At 39.2% G+C, this 24952-nt stretch overlaps 1 protein-coding gene across 7 annotated transcripts in view; it reads right to left on the bottom strand.

Annotated features, from left to right (window-relative positions):
• FILIP1 (filamin A interacting protein 1) overlaps positions 1-24952 on the bottom strand; it is a 277664-nt gene that overhangs the window by 88340 nt on the left and 164372 nt on the right. For all 7 annotated transcript variants that reach the window (XM_032409436.1, XM_032409437.1, XM_032409435.1 and 4 more), the window contains one exon: positions 22829-23110. In XM_032409436.1, coding sequence (XP_032265327.1) covers positions 22829-23110 — 282 coding nt within the window. The remainder of the gene's footprint in view (positions 1-22828; positions 23111-24952) is intronic.

The raw sequence follows: 24952 nt of genomic DNA, 5'->3' as shown, positions 1-24952 counted from the left end.
AGCAGACTTTCCACTGAGCGTGGAGCCCCATGCAGGGCTCAATCCCACAAACCATGAGATCATGACCTGAGCCAAAACCAAGAGTCAGAGGCTTAACTGACTGAGCCACCCAGACACCCCAGGTACTATTATTATCATCATTTTGTAGATGAGGTATCTGAGGCAGGTACAAAGAAGTTCAGTGACTGCCCAAAGTCACACAACTAACAAGTGGTTGTGTCAGAACACAAATGTACAGTCTAAATCTGGAGCTGGTAATCTTAATATGATACTTTATGAATTTTCCATAGATATATATCAATATAGAATCTCTCAAATATGTACCACTTTATTTTTTATTCAAATACAATGGAAAGCTCAAGAAGGATGAAATTCTACTGATGCCAATAATACTCATTTCACCAGAACTAACAGATATGGGTTGCGTATTTGTTTTTCAAATCAATAAATTCTTTGAGTCTCTTCTCTTTTCACATATCTATTTCTCAGTTGAGTTTTTTTTTTTCACTTTGCTCAATTCTTCTTACTTGAATCTCTAACCCAAAGTTTAGATCAAATTCTTTTTTTTTTTTTTAAGATTTTATTTATTTGACAGAGAGAGACACAGAGAGAGAGGGAACACAAGCAGGGGGAGTGGGAGAGGGAGAAGCAGACTTCCTGCGGAGCAGGGAGCCGGATGCGGGGCTCGATCCCAGGACCCCGGGACCATGACCTGAGCCAAAGGCAGACGCTTAACGACTGAGCCACCCAGGTGCCCCTAAAGTTTAGATCAAATTCTAATACCAAGTAAAAAAATCCAAGTGAAAGATAATTGTGTTAGACTAGAATTCTGTGTTGAATTTGTTTGAATATCTCTTTGATTTGTCTTCCTCCCTTCTTTAGTTGAAAGTTGAAGAGCCTGCCTACCACTTCTCTTTCCACAACCATCAGCATACACCATGGACGGAGCAGTTAGTTATCTCCCTCCTTCTTCCCACTCTCCTCCCTTTCTTCTTCCGTCTATTTCTTCATTTATTCATGTGTAAAGTTGCTATTCTGCTAGTTGTTGTGATGGATCCCACATGAATAGGATATAATCCCATGCTTGCATGACTTTATACTAAAGTAGGAATGAGATTTGGGAAGGTGATTCCTAAAACTAATTGTTCATCCAGAACCTTTTGGAAGGAAGGATGGGAGGAAAGTTCTAGAGCATGGGATAGCATAGGGAAGTCATAAGGAATGAGTAATTTTAATTCCAGGTTTTTGACCAACCTAAATGACTCCAAGCCATAGCAGGACTTTTGATTCATAGAATCATAGGACTTTAGAGTAGGAAAGAACTTAACCCTATGATTTATAGCTAAGGAAACAGGTTCAGAGAAGCCAGTGATTTCCCCAAGGGGTACAACTAATTGGTTGTTGATTATATATTAGAACCCAGGTCTCCTGATTCTCAGACCAGGGATCCCTCCATCATACTAAAGCACTAGTAAATACATTGCAACAATCTCAAGTAAGAATTAATCCATAGGCTAGTTAATTTGTTTAAAAAATGTGAAATAAGCAATTTTTTTGAGAGGTCATTTTTTAAAATAAGCATTTGAGGGCGCCTGGGTGGCTCAGTTGGTTAAGCGACTGCCTTCGGCTCAGGTCATGGTCCTGGAGTCCCGGGATCAAGTCCCACATCGGGCTCCCTGCTCGGCGGGGAGTCTGCTTCTCCCTCTGACCCTCCTCCCTCTCATACTCTCTGTCTCTCGTTCTCTCTCTCTCAAATAAATAAATAAAATCTTTAAAAAAATAAAAAAAATTAAAAAATAAAATAAAATAAGCATTTGAATGTCACCGAGCACACTTGAAGGAATCGTGGCTTGCTATAAAATCAATGCCCTAAAAAAGTAATTGATATTTCACTGAAATTGATTTTATATTCAAATACATTATTTGTCCATTAGCAATACGAATTTGGTTGCTGAGCTCAGAACAGTTGATTCAATATTTTTACCTTAATTTTCAGGTCAGTGCACATGTAAAGTATTATTTATAGCATACTTTCTTCCCATGTGCAGTTCTCATAGTCAACCAATTTTCTTATAGTCTTCCTGAGGGTAAATGTTAGAAAAAAGTTAATTTTGTTATAAGCTTATCAACAACTACTCCCAATAACCACTTGTCATTCAAAGTTGGGAGCACTCTGGTTAAACATGTTACATATCATGGTCTTATGACTTGCAGTCCCCCTCTTGGGAATTTTTCTTTTCATTCCTAAGCCTAAGCCTGAGCTTTATCTGACAACCTGACATTGAGTCTGATGTTTAAAAATCTATGCCTTACTCGCTTGTATAATATTCTCAATGCATCAGCTTTTTTACAATAAATGACCAAGAACAATTGGCCAAGATTCATTGTAATAGCTGGGAACTTTCAGGGAAAGAATTTTCTTGATGATGACAGAGTTAAAACGGTTCATGGTCCCCCTAGTTTGTTTCAAACTCCTGCTGCTTTTTTGTAAGTACCAAGTTGCCAAACCTTGTTGTTTCAGACAATTGACATGCATTGACCTCTACTGAGTTTTTGTGGTTAGGAACCTTAACTGAGCTGTCATTACCATGCTTCATCATCCACAAGCCATTGGTCAGATGAAAGCATGGCAGAGATGACTAAACAGAAGAGGCAGGTGGATGAAATCAGACAACCAGTGCTGCCAGATTTCTCAAGGCTGAACTCATTATTTCATGTTCAGCCGTGGCCAGTTTTAAATAATATTATGAGAATATCCCTAAATTTCCTTCCAATTTCTCCATGACCTCAAGGCCAACAAGCAAGTAGTCTGAATGCCCTCTTTCTGAAGCCATTCTTCACACATGCTTAACCCCAAGAGCTAATTCAGCCAGACACCATGGAGCTGCAATGACATGGTTTCACTCCAGCTGAAGTTCTAGTGGTCACCTCACAGATGGTGTCATATTCATGGAGATCAGTTCTGAAGGCTCACATCCCAAGATGACTTAACCACAGCAAAACCATCTGAAGCATCTCTTCCTGACATGCCTGGCCTTGTTTTTTCTAGCCACAGCTCCTAGGAACTCACCAAAGCCATAAATAAAGAAAATAATCATGTACTTCTGATATTGCAGCTGCTAAAGTGGAGGCACTTGGAACTTTGGGTATTTAGGTACTGCGAGTAAAACCCACTCCACTCAGGTTTCTGCTCTTATCACTCCCCTTAAACCTCTCTTATCAAAGCAAACCATGACTTCCCTGTTGCTAAATGCAGGGGTCAATTCTCATTCCTCATTTTCTCTGATCCATCAGCAGCATCTGATGCTTTTGATCTTTCCCCACCTTGAAAAATTCTTCACTTTGACTCCAAAACCCCTACTTTGCTAATTTCCCTCCTACCTCTCTAGTTGCTCATTCTCATTCTCCTTTGCTGATTCCTCCTCACTTTCCTGACCTCTGAGTGAGAGAATTCCCTGGGGCTCAGTCCTTGGACTCTTATCTTTTCTAAATTTACTTTCTTCATGATTTCACCCAGTTTCATGGAATTAAATACCATCTATACACAGGTGACTCCCAAATTGATAACTCCAGCCCAGACTTTGCCCTGAACTCCAGACTCATATCCAAATGCCTACTGGATAACTCTCTGTACTTGAATGTCTAACAGCATCTCAAAAATGACATGTGCAAAACTTCATTGCTGGTCTCCACCTGTCTACTCTGCTTCACCTACAGCCTTCCTCATCTCAGTAAATGACAACCTCTGTTCTCCATTTGCTGGGCCAAAGAACTTTGGAGACAGCCTTAGATAATCTCTTTCTCACATAACCCACGCTCAACCTGCCATCAAATACTATCTGTTCTCCTACAAAATTTGTACAGAATCTGAGCACTTTTCAGTTACATGCTAGTCCAAGCCACCATCAAGTCTAGTTTGGATAAAGCTTGTTAGTTAGGTGCCTGTTTCTGGTGGTTCACATCAACTCAGAAGCAAAGAAGTAAATAACTGCTGACAAAGGAAAAGATCTCTGCATTTCCTCTATATACTCAATCATTATCAAGACAACTAAAACTAAAACTGTGTTAGAGTTCATAGGAGTGGAATTTTAAAAAAAGACATAATGACATTTTTAAATGTTAGATAGTTGTTCTGCAAATATTTGTTAAGTACCTAATATATAGAGATTCTGATTACCATGAACAATGAAAAATATCCAAAAGAAAACAAATATCTTAAAAAAAAAAAAGAAAACCACAACCTGATTTTTAAATTCCTTTAAAGATCCTCTGATTATAAAACCATTTCTTTTAAATAAGAATAGCTGGGGAAACTCAGAAACAGTGTAATGAGAGAGAAGAGGTCCTTCCACACATGAAAACATATTATAGTGCTAAAGTAATTAGAAGTGTGGTACAAGCACATGAAATAGGCAGAGAAATCTATGTACTGAACCATAACTCAGAAATAGATTTAAATATTATATTATAGAATAAAAGTAACATTTCAAATCACAGGGGGAAAAAGTGAAAAATCAATTAATGCCTATTTACCTATTATTTCTCATTGTAGAATCGTTTATCTTTATTCTACTCTGTGATGCTGAGTCTAGAACTCTGCAAATTGTATTTCCTAGACTCCTGCACTTGCTGCTTCCTATTGGGCTCTGCCAATAGGAGTCACTGGAGGGATATTAAAAGGTGGGAAGGGGAGAATAAAGAGTGCCTTTCTGTTTTGTCCTGTTTCTCTGACAGTGTTCCAGTCCCAGCTTCTTCAGACCTTCCAGAACCAGCCCATCCAGCTCTCTCTCCTCAGAGAGGTCCCTCCTCTGAATTCCAAGATCTAGTGATTCTACCTCTTGCCTTTGTTTCCCCAGCTCTAGAGGCAGGCAGTTATTGTCTCTGGTTACCTCAGCATTCTCTTTGTACTCTTTGCATTTTTTAGTATCTGTATTACCAAATCCCTTTATTAATTCCTTTCTGTTTGAAATATCTAGAGTGGTTTCTGTGTTCCTGTCTGGACCCCAATGGATACAACAGCCATCTACAAAAAAAAGCAAAATGACTCGCCTTAAACAAAGATGAATTCTAGATAGGTAAAATAATGGGAAAACTGGAAGGGAAAAAAAAAAAAAGAACTAGAAGAAAATTTGAAGGGAAATTTTCATAGTCTAGAAATGGGAAAGGCTTTCTAAATTTGACCCGAATCAGAAGCCATAAAAGAAAAGATTGATGTCTGACTAATAATAGTAATAAGAAATTCTGCATAGCGGAGAGAGGGGAACCCTCCTACACTGTTGGTGGGAATGCAAGCTGGTGCAGCCACTCTGGAAAACAGTATGGAGGTTCCTCAAAAAGTTGAAAATAGAGCTACCCTATGACCCACCAAGTGCACTACTGGGTATTTACCCCAAAGATACAAATGTAGTGATCCGAAGGGGCATGTGCACCCCAATGTTTATAGCAGCAATGTCCACAATAGCCAAACTATGGAAAGAGCCAAGATGTCCATCAACAGATGAATGGATAAAGAAGATGTGGCGTATATATACAATGGAATATTATGCAGCCATCAAAAAATGAAATCTTGCCATTTGCAACGACATGGATGGAACTAGAGGGTATTATGCTAAGCAAAATAATTCAATCAGAGAAGGACAAGTATCATATGATCTCACTGATATGAGGAATTTGAGAAACAAGACAGAGGATCATAGGGCAAGGGAGGGAAAAATGAAACAAGACAAAACCAGAGAGGGAGACAAACTGTAAGAGACTCTTAATCTCAGGAAACAGACTGAGGGTTGCTGGAGTGGAGGGGGGGTGGGAGGGATGCGGTGGCTGGGTGAAGGACATTGGGGAGGGTATTACTATGGTGAGCGCTGTGAATTGTGTAAGACTGATGAATCACAGACCTATACCCCTGAAACAAATAATACATTATATGTTAATAAAAAAAAATTTTTTTTTAAACTTGGAAGGAGCAAAATCCAAAAAAAAAAGAAAGAAATTCTGCAATTCTGCATAGCAAGAAATACCAAAAGTAAAGTCAAAATAAAAATAATGAGATGGAAAAAATATTTCACTTATAGCTCATATCACAGACAAAAAACTGATTTCTCTACTATATGAATATAAGACCAATGATATAATAGCTAAAACAGGCAAAGGATAGAAACAGTCTAATCACAGAAAAAGAAATACAAATATCTCTAAAAACACTTGAAAAGATACTCAACCTCAATCAGAAGAGAAATGTAATTTAAAAGTACAAGGAGATACCCATTTCACCTACTGTATTGTCAAAGGAATTAAAACACCAGACTGGCGAAATGATAATATACTGTGTTGGCAAAAGTGTGAGAAAACAGACCTAGGCAATTTAACAAAATCTACCACAAACTCAGCAGTGTATAATGTATCCATGCAGCATTGATTGTGAAAACAAAAGACAGGGTACAGTTTAAATACCCATCAACAAGGGACTGCACTAAGGTACACCCAACTACCATACCCTCCACAGGCATTAAAAAGAATGTAAAATCGGGGCGCCTGGGTGGCTCAGTCGTTAAGCGTCTGCCTTCAGCTCGGGTCATGATCCCAGGGTTCTGGGATCGAGCCCCGCATCGGGCTCCCTGCTCGGCGGGAAGCCTGCTTCTCACTCTCCCTCTCCCACTCCCCTTGCTTGTGTTCCCTCTCTCGCTGTGTCTCTCTCTGTCAAATAAATAAAATCTTTAAAACAAAAAAAACGAATGTAAAATCTCTGTATGTTCTAATAGGGAATGATTTCTGAGGCATATATGATGTCTGAAAAGGGCCAATTGCAGAAAAGTGTACATAATATGTTCTGTTTGTGTAAAAAACAAAAGAAAATATACATACTTGCATACTTTATGCCTTTTTTAAAGTTCTTCAACCATAAATGTGAATCAGTTATTCAAATTTCTTGGGGCACCTACATGGCTCAGTCAGTTAAGCGTCTGCCTTTGGCTCAGGTCATGATCTCTGGGTCCTGGGATCAAGCCCCACATCAGGCTCCTTGCTCAGTGGGGAGTCTGATTCTCCCTCTTCCCTTCCCCCCTGCTTGTGCGCTCTCTCTCTCAAATAAATTTTTAAAAATCTTTAAAAAGATTATCCAAATTCTTAAATAAAATATTTTTAAGTTAACTAGACTTACTGTGATCATTGTTTTACAATATATATGAATCTCAAATCATTATGGTGTATACCTGAAATTAAATTATACCTCAACAAAAAGGAAATATTATAAAATTGTTTTAAATCCCACACAAAATATTTTTAATGTAAAATTTTTTAAGTATATAAACTTTAGCCCTAGAAGCATTTTATGTTTGACCTGTTTTTTGGATTTACTAAATCAGAACATGACTCCATCCATACACTTGTCTTGTCTTATAATTACAACATGATTCCTGAACGTGTAATTACAATAAGACTCTACCACCTTGGAAGAGATACAAGAATGACACTCTATCAAAATATAAAAATCTCTGAACACCTGGACAGAACGGAAGTCCTCTCCCATAAAGTCCTTGAAAAAAACATGTGCGCAAGTTACAATGAGTAATGGAATAAGCTTTTAAGCATTAGCCTAACAGTAGGTATTTGTATGGAGCAGTGGTTTCCTTGCCTAATGACCTTCACTGGATGTGGAAACAACATTAAAAGTAAAGTAGGACAAAAATCAATAAACAAAATCAATGCACTGCTCCCATCAGCCAACCTGGAACATGTGAAATATTAGTACCTTTTTCTTTCAAATCATTTGCATAATACATAATGAAACAGAAGAGTCCCCAGGAAGAAGAGGCTGTCGACACTATTTTAACACAGGAAATGTTCACGGGACTGCGGACATGTCGGTAGGGCAGGATCACAGATGGAGGGACTGCAGGGAAAGACGAGGCTGGAGTGGTGAGCGGCTGCCAGTCCGTGAAAGCCTCTCAGAGCCATAGGGAGCCTCTGAGTATTTGAAGCCGAGGAAAGACGCGATTGGTTTGCATTTTAAAAAGCAGACTCTGGCTGTGATACGGAGAATGGTGGGTGACAAGACCACAGGAAGGCAGTATCGGTTAGGGGGCTATGGCAATAAACCATGTGAAAAGTCGTGAGGACTCCCGAAGTGAAGCAAAGATGGTGGAGATCCCGTCTCTCCAGCTACGTGAGGTCGGGGACCCTGTGGCTTATTCTTTTCCCTCGCATTCCTCCCACTACCTAGCCGTCATTCAATAATCGCCTGTCAAGGATTCCCTTGTCACTTGCATCAGCTACCATGCGGCGGTAGATAATCAATGGGAATGACCAGACTGTTACTCCAGTGTTTGCTGCAGGTAGGCAACAGTGTGATATCTGTGAGGATCATTGCATGAGACAGTGAGACTCAGGGGGAGATGGGATCTTGCAGCCACCTGCATCTTGGCTCACAGGTGAAGAAGGGAAATAGCCCTCCCCTCTATCCCTTCCCACTTAAGCAATTATAGCTCTAGATAGAAAGAAAGGAAGTGCAATGTTCACAGTTTCCTGTGTACAACTCTTCAGTGACCCCCAGAAGTGTCTCTCAGTCAGAAGTTTTTTTTCTTTTTTTTTCAGGAGAGGTCTTTGTCCAGGTATTTTGCAGTCAGCATACCTGGCACTTCAAGCTGACGTGTTACGCTGCAATCACCTATAAACGAGTTGTGTCGGATATTGCAAAGAAAACAAATGCTCAGGGCTCAAGCTCTGTATGCAACAGTGCACTCAAATGACTGTCCTTTGTAAACACAAAGCCAGGGACTTACATTCCATTAAAGAAAAAAAAAAAAGACGTGCATATTGATTGCTTCAGAACGTAGTTCACCTTCCTCATTGCTTTGAGGTTAAGAAAAAAAATTGTTAATTACAAAAAGTATATATACAGCGAAATACACACACACATACATATATATTACATATATATCTATTTGTATCATATATACAATTTTTTTCACTAGTTTAAGATGGCAGGTACTATAATATACCATCTCAGGGCAGATCCATTTAACATTCAAAAACAGTAACACCACAGTTCAAGGGACATTCACTTTCATTGGTACAAGTTTGGTTTTGAGTCCATCAAACCATTTTTTTTTTTTTTAGATTGTATTTATTCATTCGACAGAGAGACACAGAGAGAGAGGGAACACAAGCGGGGAAGCGGGAGAGGGAGAAGCAGGCTTCCCACAGAGCTGGGAGCCCGATGCGGGGCTCGATCCCAGGACCCTGGGACCATGACCTGAGCTGAAGGCAGATGCTTAACCGACTGAGCCACTCAGGCGCCCCTCCATCAGACCATTTTTAACATTTGCTTAGGAACATCCAAACCCTTGGTTTATTGCTGGTTTTCCTCACAAATTAGCTATTCCCCACAAAGCCATGAACTTGCAAATGTGCTTTTATTATTACAACTTTAAAAAGGCGGGGGTAGAGCAGAGTTTGCTAAAATTTGTGCACATTGTTTCTTGTTTCCTTTCAGACCCTCAATCAGGAAATGTTTAACGTGGGAGTAAGTCTTGTTAGAGACTAATGACTGCTGTTTGGAAAAGTCGATAAAAGTTCTTTCCTGCCAATACAAACTTATAAATTGTCGAAGCACCAGCCGGTGCCCACAGGTAGGATTACATGTTAATTGAAAAACCAAGGGACAATGTGCTTCTTGAATCAGTTTATACCCTTTCTCTCAATTATGCATTAATATCACAGGGAAATGATTTCAAAATTTTTCATCAGCACCCTGCTTTCTCTTTTAAATACAGACATATTTTTCTGTTGACAGCTCTATGATATGAGTCTCTCTGAGCCTGTTGTGTGTTTCGAGGTTAGTCTATGACTGGTTGACATGATGCTTATGAAGTCAGATTTCAAATCCCACCTGGGCCAATTAGCTTTGCAAAGAAAAATATTCCACATTGTGCCTGCACTCTTAACCCCACCTGGCAAACCCGAGGATGCCACAGGTCACAAGAGGTTCAGAACAAACCCTTCATTACCACTGTACATGGAAAGGTCTCCTGAGGATCACTGGGACCGAAACAAGGGAAGATCATGAGGCAGTGCCGAAAAAAGGACCATTCTTTATCTACTAAGTCTTTGCCCAGTGACTTTCAGGAGTGTGTCTGGAACTGCTCAAAAGAGAGAAGGGAATTAAAAAGAGGTAAAGGCTAGCCTGGGAATTTGTAAACAATGTCAAGTTGCTAGCAGTTATAAGTAGTGCTTGTACAGAAACATCTCAGTAATTTGGACACCATCAATTCAAATTCACCATGGTCTAGATATGTAATTCTGCATTTTACTCTTAAAAACATTTAATAAGAGGTGCCTGGGTGGCTCAGTCCGCTAAGCTTCTGCCTTCAGTTCAGGTCATGATCCCAGCGTCCTGGGATCAAGCCCCACATTGGGCTCCCTGCTCAGCAGGGAATCTGCTTCTCCCTCTGCTGCTCCCCCTGGCTTGTGCTCTCTCTCTCTCTCTCAAATAAATAAATAAAATCTTAAAAAAAAACATTTAATAACTATAAAAATGTTTTATGTGGCTTAACAGTATAAATCAGAAAAATGAACCTAGGGGTGCCTGAGTGGCTCAGTGGGTTGAGCAGCCGACTCTTAATTGCGGCTCGGGTGGTAATCTCAGGGTCCTGGGATTGAGCCCCAAGTCCGGCTCTGCACTCAGCAGGGAGTTTGCTTGAGGATTTTCTCTCCTTCTGTCCCTCCCCCCACCTGCATTCTCTCTCTCTCTAAAATAAATAATCTTTAAAAAAATAAGAAAGAAAGAAAAAAATACACCTTTTTTTATTTTTAAAGATTTTATTTAGGGGCGTCTGGTGACTCAGATGGTTAGGCATCTGCCTTCAGCTCTGGCCATGATCTCCAAGTCCTGGGATCGAGCCCTACATCAGGGTGTGCTCTCTCTGCGTCTCTCTCTCTCTCTCTCAAATGAATAAATAAAAACATCTTTTAAAAAAATAAAGATTTTATTTATTCATTTGACAGAGAGAGCACAAGCAGGGGGAGGGGCAGAGGAAGAGGGAGAAGAAGGCTCCCCATGCAGGGCTCAATCTCAGAGCCCCATTAAGCAATGGCATTGGCATTAGTCACAACTGGACTCATTACAAGTGATTCTATGGTTCAGTTTGTTATAATCCTACTGAGGCGCATGAAAAGAAAGCAAGATGCAGGCGAGGAGATGAGGCAGTCTACTAAAAAAGAACCGAACCATCAACTCATGATTTAGAGAACAAAAAAATTATTCCAAGTTGTAAATTTCAAAATCTGTTGCATTGTATGGAAAAAGTTCTGTTGGCAAATAATAGATGCTTCTTCTCCTTATCTGTGGGATAGTTTTCTCTTGCCAGTGAGTTTGCTCTTCCATTTTAGTTACAAAAATAATAGCGGCCTATTATTTTTCTGGCAGACGAAAGGCACTGGCTTTGGAGTCAGCAAGGCATAGTACATCCTACTAGGGCATCCTTGGGAGAGTTCACTCAAACCATCAAAGCTTCCATTTGCTCATCTAACTTTTTAGGGCTACTGTGATCATTCAATAAAATAATGAAGATGCTGCTCTAGAGTAGGCAGCACAGGAAGGACACATGGGCAATATAGACACAATTATTTTTCTTTTGCCATTTATTTGTTTTTTTTTTTTAACTTTGTGTTATGGGAAAGTTTTACCCATACACCAAAGGGAACAAACGAGTATAATGAACCACCTAGCTATCTCCTCACATACTTTTTGGGGGGGGGGTGGGAAGAGGCTGGAAACTTATTTTAAAGGAAATTCCAGACATCTCATCATTTCACCCAACAAAAAAGAGATTATGATGACAGTGTCTTCAGGGTAGGGTACAATCTGATTCCCGGTTGAGAGAGAGTTCTGCCACTAATATTGGCCTAACATATCCAATAAGAAATTACATAAACTGAGGCAGGGAGTAAAGTGCCATGACAGGTAGAAAACGAAGCCAAAATTTTCACTGTCACCTGACATTTCCTTGGAATATACTCACTCTTGGTCACTATGGTGAAGACCACGCTCTACTTTTAGAAAAAATTAAAATGGCAATCTACTTTTGGCTTCATAAAAAAAAATTCATATTAACCAAATGGAACTACAAAGTAATTTCCAAAAAGCACCTATCAAGTGCTTCCTAGATAAAGTCTGTCCTCTAGGAATTTGTAGTATAAAATAGTTCTTGAAAAACAGAAAGATTTGGAGAAGTTCTGTTAAAAATAGTCAAACAATATAGAAAATGATGGAGATAAATTTACCTCTGTAAGAATATAGGTAGGGCAGAGGGAGAGAAGGGGCATAGGTATATAGTCAGAAGATTTTTCAAAAGGGGTCCTGAATATTCCATGTCCAGATTCCCTGGGAGACAGAGACTTTGCTGACAATAATTCCCTGTCTAAAGAGCCCCAGGGGCTTTGATCAGTCTTGGTTCTTTTATGTGGAAAGTTTCCAAGCCCCTACAAGCTGGTGATAAAGAACACAGGAGAGCTAGTGGGGAGAGGAGGGAGGGAGATTGGGGATGGGCGCGGGAAAGGTAAAGAGTGTGCAACTTAGTCCGGGAAGGGGGAAGAATCAAGTCAACAGAACTGGCCTTGATAAAAAAAAGGATACTTCTCTCTTAGTGAGGGGGAAGGGGAGAAATGGAAGGCAAGGAATGGAAATTTCTGGAATGGAGAGAGGTTGAGAAGACCTTAATGTCCTAAGTAAAATAGAAGATCAAAGTATCTGTGGGGAACAAAGGGAACAAGGATAGGATGGGGATTATGAGAAAAGTCTGTCTCTAACATGGACAAACCCGTTTAAGTGTTGCCTCCAAAAATAAAACAAAACTAAACAAAAGTCTTCCCTACCCCTTACTATTCCCTTAGATCCGGCCCTGCCATCATTCTCTATCCACAAACTTCTCAAGAGTAAAGTTTACCCAAGCACTCCTGGACGTCAGCAATCTGATATCAACACTTACAGTTCCTTTGAAAATGTACCTTTTAAATGCCAGCTCAATAAATGGCTTGTTCTCAGTTTTTATCCTCCAACTTTTCAGCAACACTGAGAACTATAAATGTCTTCTTCCTGAGAGTCTCTCCTCCATTGCATCCACAGTACATCGTGGTGCTCATCTGTCTTCCTTTCTCTTTACCCATGTCCTCTACTCCTCTTTGGCCAGTTCTGTTCTCTCTCCCCACCCTTAATGCAGGGTGTTTTCTAAGGGTCTGTCTTTGGACTTGACTTTTTTCTTTTATTCTGTATCCCTACAGTCTCCTCAGATGAGTGCCATGTTTGTTACTCTATATCCGTGCTGTTGATAGAGTAGCCACTGGCCACATGTGGCTATTTAAATTTAAATTATTATTAAATATAATTTAAAATTCATTTCCTCAGCCATATTAGACATATATCAAATGTTTACAAGCCACATGTGGCTAGTGGCTACCATACAGGACAGCACAGATAGAGAACATTTCCTTCTTTATAGAAAGTTCCTTTGGACACCACAGGTCTAGATCTCAGCCCTCCCTGAGGTAAGATCTTCTGCCCTGGCAGTATTCTACCTGACAACTCTCCTAGAAGTCCTTCTAGAATCACAAATTCATTATCCATCAAATCTTACTCCATTTAACATATATTTCTCATAATAGTTTTCTGTATAAGCTCTAATTTTACTTTAAAAAGTCTCCATGTAATAAGACCACATGTCCAAATAATTAGGAAATATTTACATAAGTAAATTGGATATTTAGGTATAATTTTGCCCACTAAAGTAATAGAGATCGTTTTCATTAAGAAAAATATAAACTACAGCCATGTAGGGGGGAAATCGCCATCTTCTACATAGTACCTATATAGTATTTTCCCATGTTTAGAGTGTGATAAAATAATAAATAGATTTATTTATGGGGCATTTTCTCTATTATATCTCAATAAAACCAAGGTTTTCCCCTATAGTGTCAATGAGTACACTATTCTCACTGTAAAGAAACCAACTTTCTGATTCTATTAGGAGCACTAAAAATATTCCGCCTGAACAATGAAAATCAGACACCAATACTCTTTGCCAAAAGACTGACAATGCTACTGGACACATGAGATTCTGAAGCATCGTATTCAACAAAGAATCAGATCTGGTCCTGATTTTAATCAGAAAGCAACCTGTCTCTTTCTGCCTCCTAAACTTAGCAAAGACATACCATTCTCAGCATGTTGACCATTTTGGTGGTGTGAGGTTTCACTGGGCAGCCTCACTCAGGGTGACCTCAGCCTGAGATTCTAAACATGGAGTGTATTAAGTGCAGGTGAGTCATCAATTTAAAAAGCCATACAGAGTAACTAAAAGCCTCATTCTTTAGAAGTACAGAGATTCCACAGAAGGCCTTCCCATGTGACAAATGGAACTCACTTAGGAAAAGAAAAGCCATCTCTAAAGAAAGAAGTGATAAATGGTACCCCTGTAGGATAAGCCTATTGTGCTTGGTTGCACCAGGTAATTCCATCTGAACTGATTATCACCATCCCCAATGGAGTTATGACATCTCCTGCTAACGATGACAGAAAAGCAGAATCATAGTTTTGTAGTGGGATTTTAATTGTAAATATTCAGGACCATTACTGTTAATTCAATAGCATTGTGTATACTGTGATACTTCAACTTTCTCTATACAGTTCAAAGACATTAAAAAATTAATCTTATGGGTGTCTGGGTGGCTCAGTCGGTTAAGCGTCTGCCTTCGGCTCAGGTCATGATCCCAGGGTCCTGGGATCGAGTCCCGCATCAGGCTTCTCTCTCTCCCCCATGCTTGTGCTCTCTCTTGCTATCTCTGTCTTTCTCTCTCAAATAAATAAAATCTTTTAAAAAATGAAATAAAATAAAATAGAACCTTAAAAAATAAAAATAAAAAATTAATCTTTTGACTGCCTCATAGGGCATATAGATATTAAAACATTCCAAGACTACTCATCAGTTACCAATACACTAACAGTGATATGCCTAGCCCTTTTCTAGGTACAATGAGGCATGTGAAAGAAGCAGAAGACACAACCCCTTCCCTCAAGTTGTTTCAGACAACAGAGATAAGTAAGTACATAAAACACTTATAGAATGTGTGTTTATGGAATGCTCTGATTTACACTTATACCAAAACAAGGTGGGATTTCAGGACAGGAAAAAGACAAGTGTTGGGGAGCAATTATTTAGAAAAGTCTTCACAGAAGAGTAAGCCTTCAGTGGTCCCTAAAAGAAATATTGGTGGGGGGTTTGGAGGAGGAATGAATAGGCAGAACCCAGAGGATTTTTAGGGCAGTGAAAATACTCTATGTACTATTACAACAGTGGGTACATGTCACTATATATTTTCCAAACTCATAAAGTACAACACCAAGAGTGAACCCTAGGGGCACCTGGGTGGCTCAGTCATTAAGCGTCTGCCTTCAGTTCAGGTCATGATCCCAGGGTCCTGGGATCGAGCCCCACATCGGGCTCCCTGCTCGGTGGGGAGCCTGCTTCTCCCTCTCCCTCTGCCTGCTGCTCCCCTTGTTTGTGCTCACTCTTTCTCTGTCAAATAAATAAATAAAATCTTTATAAAAAAAAAGAGTGAACCCTAATGCAAACTATAAACTTTGGGCGATTATGATGTGTCAGTGTAGGTTCATAATTGTAACAAATGTACCACTCTGGTGGGGGATGTTGATAATAGGAGAGGCTATGCATGTGTGGGGGCAGGGAAGTTTATGGGAAAACTCTATACCTTCCTCTCAATTTTGCTGTCATCCTAAAACTGCTCTTAAAAAATAAAGTCTCTAATAAAAAAAGAGAAAAGACATATTAACCAGTACATGAGGGAAGTACAGTTTGGAGCAAGGACAAATACATGTCCTGAATCTTCCCAGAAAGCCCCAATTTTTGTCTTGTAATTACTCTCAAGGCAGGAGAAATATAAAGAAAGATAAGAAGAAGAAAAAAAAAAAAACACTGTGATGCGGATAGTGTTTGAGATTGCGTGTGCAAGTGTGTGTCAGGTTAGGGAAGGATGTAGAGACTGCCTGATTGGATAACAACGGTCATGTTAAGGAACATAAAAAATGAACAGCAAAAGGAGCACTGGGTGTTATACGTAAAAAATGAACCATGGAACACTACATCAAAAACTAATGATGTAATGTATGGTGATTAACATAACTAATAAAATACAATTTAAAAAAAATGAACAGCAATAGCTAAGAGGGAGTCAGTTAGGAAATAGCTTCTGCAGACCAGTCTGATCAATGTAGCTATCAATCTGATAGGGTCTCAAGGCCTCCCATAAATTCCTAAGCAACAGAATGACATGATCAGAGAAACACTTGAGAAAAAGTAGGCTGGCAGCAATGAAGTGTTGAGATCCTAGCCCCCAGCTCTCATATTTATTGTGATACAGACATGCTCTTCACTCTAAATCCTGCCATCAGCCTGGGAGGTTTCAACATTCTTGTGGGAGATTTCGCCACTATCCTAACTTTACCAATCCTTGATCTCATGAATTCTGATTGCCTTCACTTCCACTCCCAGGCCTGTACATTAGTTAACACTGCACCACACAGAAAACTTAGATGCAAATAGCCCAACTTCAAGTCCCTCCAGCCCTCTCATGCCTGGCCTCCCACTGACCTGCTCATCCCTCCCCATATCTCTTCCTTGCTGGGTATTGTCTCACCGACTTTCTTCCACTTCTGTTCTTCCACTGCATCTACTTACACAACTGCAACCCTAGATTCAGTGCTGTAAAATCTATCTCCCCCTTTACACGCAGGCTTCTGAACACACCAGTGGCACTGCAGACACATGGCTTCTGCTGGTGAAATCTTAAACTTCACTTATTAATGCTCCCATTTGTCCACAATCACCTTCCTCTAACGCTCCCCTCAGCAGTGATATGGCATGTACATAATTATCCTTAAGGCCACCACCTGGGGGGCACCGGGGTATCTCAGTTGTTTGAGCATCTGACTCTTGATTTCAGCTCAGGTCATGATCTCAGTGTCCTGGGATCGAGCCCCATGTTAGGCTCTGTGCTCAGTGGGGAGTCTGCTTGAGGCTTCTCCCTCTCCCTCTCCCAGTGCCCCTCCCCCCACTTGTGCACACGCACGCGCGCACATGCTCTCTCTCTCAAATAAATCTTTAAAAAACAAATATAAATAATAAAAACCTTCCACTGACCTGAGTTTCCCGCTAGCTACTATCCTGTCTTTCTTCTACTTTTTTATCCACAGTTATCCATCTAATAACATCTATATTAGCTAAGTGTAGTAATCACAACAACCCTAGAAAGTAGGAAGTGTTTCTATTGTACGGACAGGGAATAAACTGAGGCCCAAAGTCAACACTAATAAGGTTAACTGCCAAAACTTTTGGAATCTACAACATTCCCTCATTGGACTTGGCCTTCACACTGTTCTAACCTTCTATTTTTCAATAAGCTCATGTTTTACTTAAGCCCAAAAGTAGCAAAAAGCAACATAGTGTTTTCAAAGCAGGAGGTCAACAAATATACACTAAGGGTTTACTCTGCCAGGAAAATAATTTATAGTCATGCTAAAGAAAAGGGAAATTTGGCTTCTTTGACTATATCCAAAAAAAAAAAAAAAAAACCCAAAATCTAATTAACTTTTACCAAAAAATAAAAATAAAAACGATTTTCTAAATTCCTAGATTTTCAACAGAACATGTTATTCTGTTTGTTTAACTTGACTTCTCAAACCACTGAAAATAGGTTTAAACTCACTGAAACTGCTCTGGCAAATGTTCCCCATAACCTACAGATCCACAAACCCAAAGAACACCCTTCAGTCATATCCAACTGAAGCTTCCTGCTGATTTGACTGACATAATCTCTCTCTTCTTGACAATCTTGACTCCCTTGGCTTCTGCATCACTCCACTCTCCTGGGATCCTCATTCCTTTTGACTGTTTTTATTCATATGTCTTATCTGTAATCATATTGTACATCAGATTCAGGTGTAGTTTTATCTCCACCAAATACTTCTCCACTGAAGCAAGACTATTTACTGATGAATATAACCTATACTTTCGCACCCACTCTATGTTTGAATCTGTCTGTGTTGGTCCCTACACTCATTTCTACTTGTCCAAAACCTACCAATTATTCATGATCTAATTCTTTAGTGAAGCTTTTCCTCATCTCCTGAGATTTTCATAATCTTTCCCTCCTTTGTGCTCCCATAATTTGCATTGCAACTACCCAATAGAATATTCATTCTTGCATATTCTCATTTATCCTACAAGGTCAGGAGCTCTTTTTTTCACCATGACTGCTGAGGTACCCAGTGTCTAAAACCATGCTTAGCACCTAGTAGGACCTCATTAAATTTTAGCTATGAGTATTATTATTCATCATCTTTGCATTCTTCAGACTCTAGCACAGTAATGTTTCTTAAATATTATAAAATCAATTTAGAACTAATTAATTAATGCCCTAAGAATGAATGAAATCTCTTAGTAAGAAAGGAGAGCAGGTAGAAGGCTCACCTACAGTAGGTGGTAGAGAGGTAAAGTGCGAAGTCAGCTTGAGACTCTCTCCCTCTCCCTATGTCCCTCCCCCCCCCCACCAAATAAATGGATGAATATTTTTTTAGAAAGAGAGAGAAGAAAATGGCTAGGAACTGCAAAAGGAGAGAATAGAGGAAACTTCTAGTAATCCACAGGGTCATGTCATCTATTTTGTAAGTATCTGAAAGATAACATCTTCTTCTGCCAGTTACATGGGACAAGGGTAGATTTTTCAACATGTGGATGATCCTGTCTCTGACTCAGCCTGCCAAACACCAAAGCCAAATGGACTGGTGGTGCATTATCTAGTCGTGTTAGCTAGATTTCCCTGAGCCTCCTTTTGCACAGGTAAAAGAGAACTAACTATAAGGACAAAGGGAAAAAATGATGAAAATTTTTTAGAGGTTGATTTTTTTAAAATATATTCAAGTGGATATATCAAGAGGATTTACTATACAAAATAGCTAAATATTTTTTTGTATCAAGAAAAAGAATTAATTGGTATACTGTTTTTGAATCATTTTACAAGAATGGCCTTCTGCCAAGTTTTCTGTGTTATGGCTTTTTGATGTGAGTAACATTTCCTTTGAACTTTTGTTGTGTTTAGTACAGCCAAATCAACTGGCTTCTTTAAAGTGCTATTTTTGGACAAATACAAGGGAAAATTAATCATGGTGCCCAAGTGATAGTCTGGGTATACTATTTCATTATTTTCAGTTTAGTCTGGGAAGTATGTAACCAGTTTTTCACCCAGAGAGTAAAAATGTTCCAATTTATTAGAAAGTTCTTGTTATTGTAAGTGTCAATGACAGAAGAGTCATAATGGAAACCATCCCAGCTACTTCCATGCAGGCAATGCTGGCCAGCCATTGTGCTAAAATGACAGGCTTGCATTGGCTAAGGTGTGGCTTGAAAGGTCTGGAAGATGTTCCTCTCTAAGACAAAGGTCATGACACCACCAGTTCCTAGACAAGACTCTTTAAAATGCAAAAATCCCTGAGAATGGCAACTCCATGACTAATACATATCCTCTAAAGTTGCACTTCAAGAGTTCACTCTGTACTTGGACTGGCAAGCAAAACAGCAAATTTGCAGATTTTGCAAAGAGCCAATGCTAACAATAAAGGTCATGCTGTTTTAATGTTGGCTCAACAAATTCCTATAGATCACACAACAGATTCCTTAGGTGGCAGGCCATTGGTACCAGAAAACACATAATTGTTTATAATGTCCAAAACCCTGGATATGGAGGTAGAGATAATAAGAGAGATCAAAAACGAGTCTGAGAAAGGGAAAACTGACATGGAAAGTTCAAGTGAACTCCCATCTCCTCCTTGTCCCCCAAGTCATTTCCCCGGTACATCTCCTACAGGCAGACTTGATCTCAGTCTATCTCTCCAATATTACAAGCCCTTTTTTCTTTGTGTCACCCTACTTCTTTTAACCAGCAGTTCCAGTCTCCCCAAGGCTAAGCTGCTGCACAACTCCAGGGCACAACCCTCATAGGGTAGTGAATATGAAGCCCCCCAAAGTTGTGCAGGGCCCAGCCTGTGACCATGTGGCACCCCTGCCCTCCACCATGTTTCTCACTATCCAGATCACACCAAACTTCAAGACTCAGATCATACACTTCTACCGCCTGGATGTGAAAGAAACTTTCCACAATTTCTCTAACCTAAAAAATGGTTTTGGCCCTGGAGTTCACACTGGGAGTCTTCTTGAAAGAAATTCTCAAGATGAAGAAGAAATACAAAGGTCCTGGATCTTACCCTTGAACATCCCCAAGTGTAAATAATATAATGAGAGGGACATTGAACTGAGAGACAGGGAATTTGGATCTAGAGCAAATGTTAACTAAACTGCTGTGCAACCTTGGGAAAGTCACATAATTCATCGGAGTGTCATTTCACATTTGTAATATAAAGGAGGTGGCTAAGACACCTCAAAGATGCTTGTCGGCCCCAATATTTTATATAACCTTGGAACACTAGCTCCAGAGGAAGGGTATTTGAGTCACATACAGCCACCCCATAAAGGGAGGTAATCAGTGGTCTCTGAAGGTCTGGGAGACAAGTCACTAAATGTTCATAAATGTCAAGCCAAATGGCATACAGGCCTTACCTCTCGAGGCATAGCCTTGCCTCTCTTCACAGCACTAGATCTTTACATAGCTTTTTTTCACATCTCTAGTCTGGCAAACCTGGCACACAGCTGCCACATTTTCACCAGCCCACTCATAGTTGCTAAAGGCAACTGCCTCCCACGCTTAGCTACAGCACACACACCATCTCACGTGAGAATGCTAATAAAGGACAGGTTTCTGCTACAACAACATAGATCTACAGCTCCAAATACAGGAACACTCTTATTTTAAACAAACCTAATATGACACAATCTGCATTTGTAAGTACATACACTTATGTGGGTGCCTATAAATAAATGGGTGGATGGATGATTTGCTTTGCAAATGAATTCACCATGAAATTTCTTAAAATACCAGGTCCTTCATTTCTCTTTTCCTTCACTGCCTCCTCCACAAATATCTTATACTTTCTTACTTATTTATTGCTACTCAGGAATATACCTATTGTGTAAGGTAAGGTATCCAGTATTTATAAAGTTTAATGGAGAACAAAATGCATGTCTTTGGCACCTTCTGGCTATTTTCCTTAATGTTCTGGGTATGTGGCCTTATATTTTGCATGCCTTGGCTCTGAAACTGTATCTGGCAATACCATGAGTATAAAAGTCACATGAATCTTAAATACCTTCCAGAGTCCACCATGATATAATAGCCTTCTACAGAAATTAAAATCTGGAAGAGCCACAGGCTTCATACAAGCCACCATGGTTGGAGAGAAGGGAGCTGATGGCCTTGCTTTGTGAAAACTTCCATGACAACAGTGTACCTTCCACTCAGGTTAGTATCTGTCAACTGAGGGCAGCTTAAAAAGTTAGACTAATATATTCTGCCTCCTTACACAATAAATGTTAATAGACAAAACATTAACCACCTTTCTGGGAGTGGTGAAGCTATTTCTAGTAATGGTGGTACTCTGGAAAATTTCACCTTTTGCTGTGAAATGCAAATGTGATTTTTCTCAGCCCATAAATGGTAAGCTCAATCATGTTTATTTGTTTAAAATTTGAGTTTTGTATGTTTTCTATTTCTCTTTTCCCCAGGGGTTTCCTTATCTGTATGCACACACAGATGAGAACAAGAACAGATCAGGCTAGCCCACCCTAGGTTAGGGTAGATTGCAAATAATATTTCTGATGCTAACAGCACCAAACAAAGGTTTCATCTCACGTGATTGTTAGCATTCCCCTCGAGGCTCAGGCAAGCTAAGAGCCTAACAAAAACAAAAAGGAAAACAGCAACTTCACTCTTAAGTCATACTCTTTTCCAAAAAGAAAAAAGTTATTTTTCCCCCCACTTTCAGAAACACAATTGTCCAGAGCTCAGAAACTCAAAAGAATCCCAACTCCCCCTTGGATCCCTAAACACAAACACTTAATGGGGGACCTGGTTCATGGAAGCTACAGAAGGATGGTGAGGATGGCAGTGGAAAGAGCACTGGACCAAGACTCAGGAAACCTAAGATGAGATCTGGACACAACCCACATTTTTTGTTGATAACAAATGAGATAATAGACTTGAAAATGCTTTGTGAAAATATTACATCTTCACAATACAATGCTCTGCTTATTTGTGTGCATCTCAACTTATAGGAAATTAAAGCTGAAAGTTAAGAAAAAATGAAAAAAAGAGTAAGGCTGCTCTAAACAAAGCTTTTTTTTTCTGTATTCTGTATTTTTCTGTATTTTTCCCTCTCTTTGTCTCTCCCTCTACTTCTTTATGTCCCTTTTACTCTACCTTTTAGAAGAAGGCAAAAGTAACCATTGATCTAAACTCTGTGCTCTAATAATCATGACTTTTCTATGGTTTTCAACCACAGCCAATGGCTAAATTAGATAACCTCACTGATTACTAAGCACAGGAGCCTGGGTTAAATTATTACCAAAATCATATCATGAAGAAACTTTCTGCTTCTAGAGAAGCTTGAAGTTGGAATCAGCACCTATTCTTTATTCATTCATTCAACACATATTTATTCAGTACAAACTTATAGCAGGGATTTAGAAATTAACAAGAAAAATATAACCCCTTTCCCCATGAAGTTCACAATCCAGTGAGGGAGATAGATTCACAGTCTCTCATTTTATAGCTTAGGAACTAGAGACAAATAGTTGAGAAAATTGGACTCTACCTGCAACTCTCCTTCCATTATACTGAGTAGCTGTATAAGGTCTTCTTTGGATAACTCCAAGGATTTCTTATTTTTTCGTTCACTTTCTCCAGATGATTTTAGGTGTCGTTTGACAGTTCCTGAGGCCATGACATCATCCTCCTTTCTGTTTGATTTGTTTTTCTTTTTTGCATCTTCTGAGAGACTTTTATCATCAGCATTGCTGATGATAGAGGACTTGGGGCAGGAGATATGCCCATTGGATGAACTTTCACCACCCTGATTTCGGGATCTCATTCCCACCTACAATACATGAAAAAAGATAAGATGTTGTTACTACCACTGAAATTATTTGTCTAACTACTTAGAAACTTTTAGCAGCTTCACAGAATCACCAATAAAGAAATACTGAAAGATCAGTCCTAGTTAGCTTCCTTATAGCTTTAATGAAAGTCATTAAAGTCTGCAGGAAAATGCTTTGATGGTCTTCAGGAAAAAGTGAAAATGTGATTCTAACCTGACAAACATCTCAAACCAAATGACTAAGGTCAACACCAAGAGTTCTAAGTCGTGTCAATGGTATGTATCTTTGATATACTGGGATAATGGGATATAAACAGTACTTTACCTATGTGGCCTCCCACCCCCAAACATTACCCAAGTCTAATAATGAGAAAAACATCAGACAGACCCCACTTGAAAGACAGTCTACAAAATTGCTGACCAGTAATCTTTAAAGCTATCAAAGTCATCAAAAACACAGAATATCTGAAAAATTGTCATAGCCAAGAGAAACCTAAGGACACATGACAATTAAATGCAATATGGCATCCTAGGTGGGATTTTGGAATAGAAAAAAGACAGTATGAAGAAAAACTGAGAAAATATGAATAAAGCATGGGCTTTAGTCACTAATAATGTATCAATACTGGTTCATAAATTATAACAAATGTGCCATACTGGTACATACTGTACATAAGCTGTTAACTATAGAAGAAACTGGGTGTGGTATATATTGGAACCCTAGGTATTATGTTTGCAATAATTATATGAATCAAAAGCTGTTGTAAAATAAAAAAATTTATTTTAAAAAAATGATTCTAAATTAAGCCTATCAGAAAATTCAAACATCTGGGGCACCTGGGTGACTCAGTTGGTTAAGCATCTGACTCTTGGTTTTGGCTCAGGTCATGATCTCAGGGTCATGAGGTTGAGCCCCATGTTGGGCTCCATGCTAAAGGTGGAGTCTACTTGAGATTCTCTCCCTCTCCCTCTGCCTCTGTTTTTCCCCTCACTTGTGCACTCTCTCTCTCTCTCAAATAAATAAATAAATAAATAAATAAAATCTTAAAAAGAAAAGAAAATTCAAACATCAAACCCTGCCAGGAACCAGTTGGAAGTCACAATGTACAGAAAAATCCACATAGGGTGGAGAGGGCTTCAAATGGAGAGAGGAAAAGGGAAACTCAAAGGGAAGAGGGTGGTGTTGTTTTTAGTAATGTGGGATTTTGTTTTTCCATAATCTCTTTTTCAAAATGGGGGGAGGGGGGTGTGTTTTGTTTTATGTCAGTCATTTACAGTAATAAGAGCACAAAGAATTGGGGAAAACAGATCAATTTCAAAATCAAAAATTTTAAAAATATTTTGAGTTAAAATAAAGAAAAAAGACAAAGCAGCGGCTAATTTATCCCGTGGGGAGCACATTTGGGTCTTTCCATCATGAATGCTTTACAGATTCTCTGTCAGTCTCTGAGCAGAAGAACTTGACCAACAGGTATGTTACAAACAAACAAACTGAACTCAAACCCTAAGACTCAAAGTGCAAGAAAGAGAGCTCTAATTTCCTGGGGGCTGTACTACAAAATTTGCCTAAACTCTTAAATATAGTAGCTTAGAACATGAGATTATTTAAAACTCACAGTATAAATAGTCCTTCCCCTGAACAGCTAAGCAGCAAGATTTTCATTACTCATTCCAGATAAAATACAGAGACTTGTTTTCTGAAAGTAAATTTCCTTTATGAACCCAACCATACTTTAGAAACCACGGAAAGCTTTTCAAAACACTAGGTTTATAATAGAAAAATAAATACAGTGTGATGTTTCCTTTCAGATAGTGCATATTCAATTCTTCCAACAAATCTTT

The sequence above is a fragment of the Phoca vitulina genome, unplaced genomic scaffold (assembly GCF_004348235.1).
Source record: "Phoca vitulina isolate PV1807 unplaced genomic scaffold, GSC_HSeal_1.0 scaffold11, whole genome shotgun sequence".
Classification (NCBI taxonomy): Eukaryota; Metazoa; Chordata; class Mammalia; order Carnivora; family Phocidae; genus Phoca; species Phoca vitulina.
This window is presented reverse-complemented; position numbering and strand designations above follow the sequence as displayed.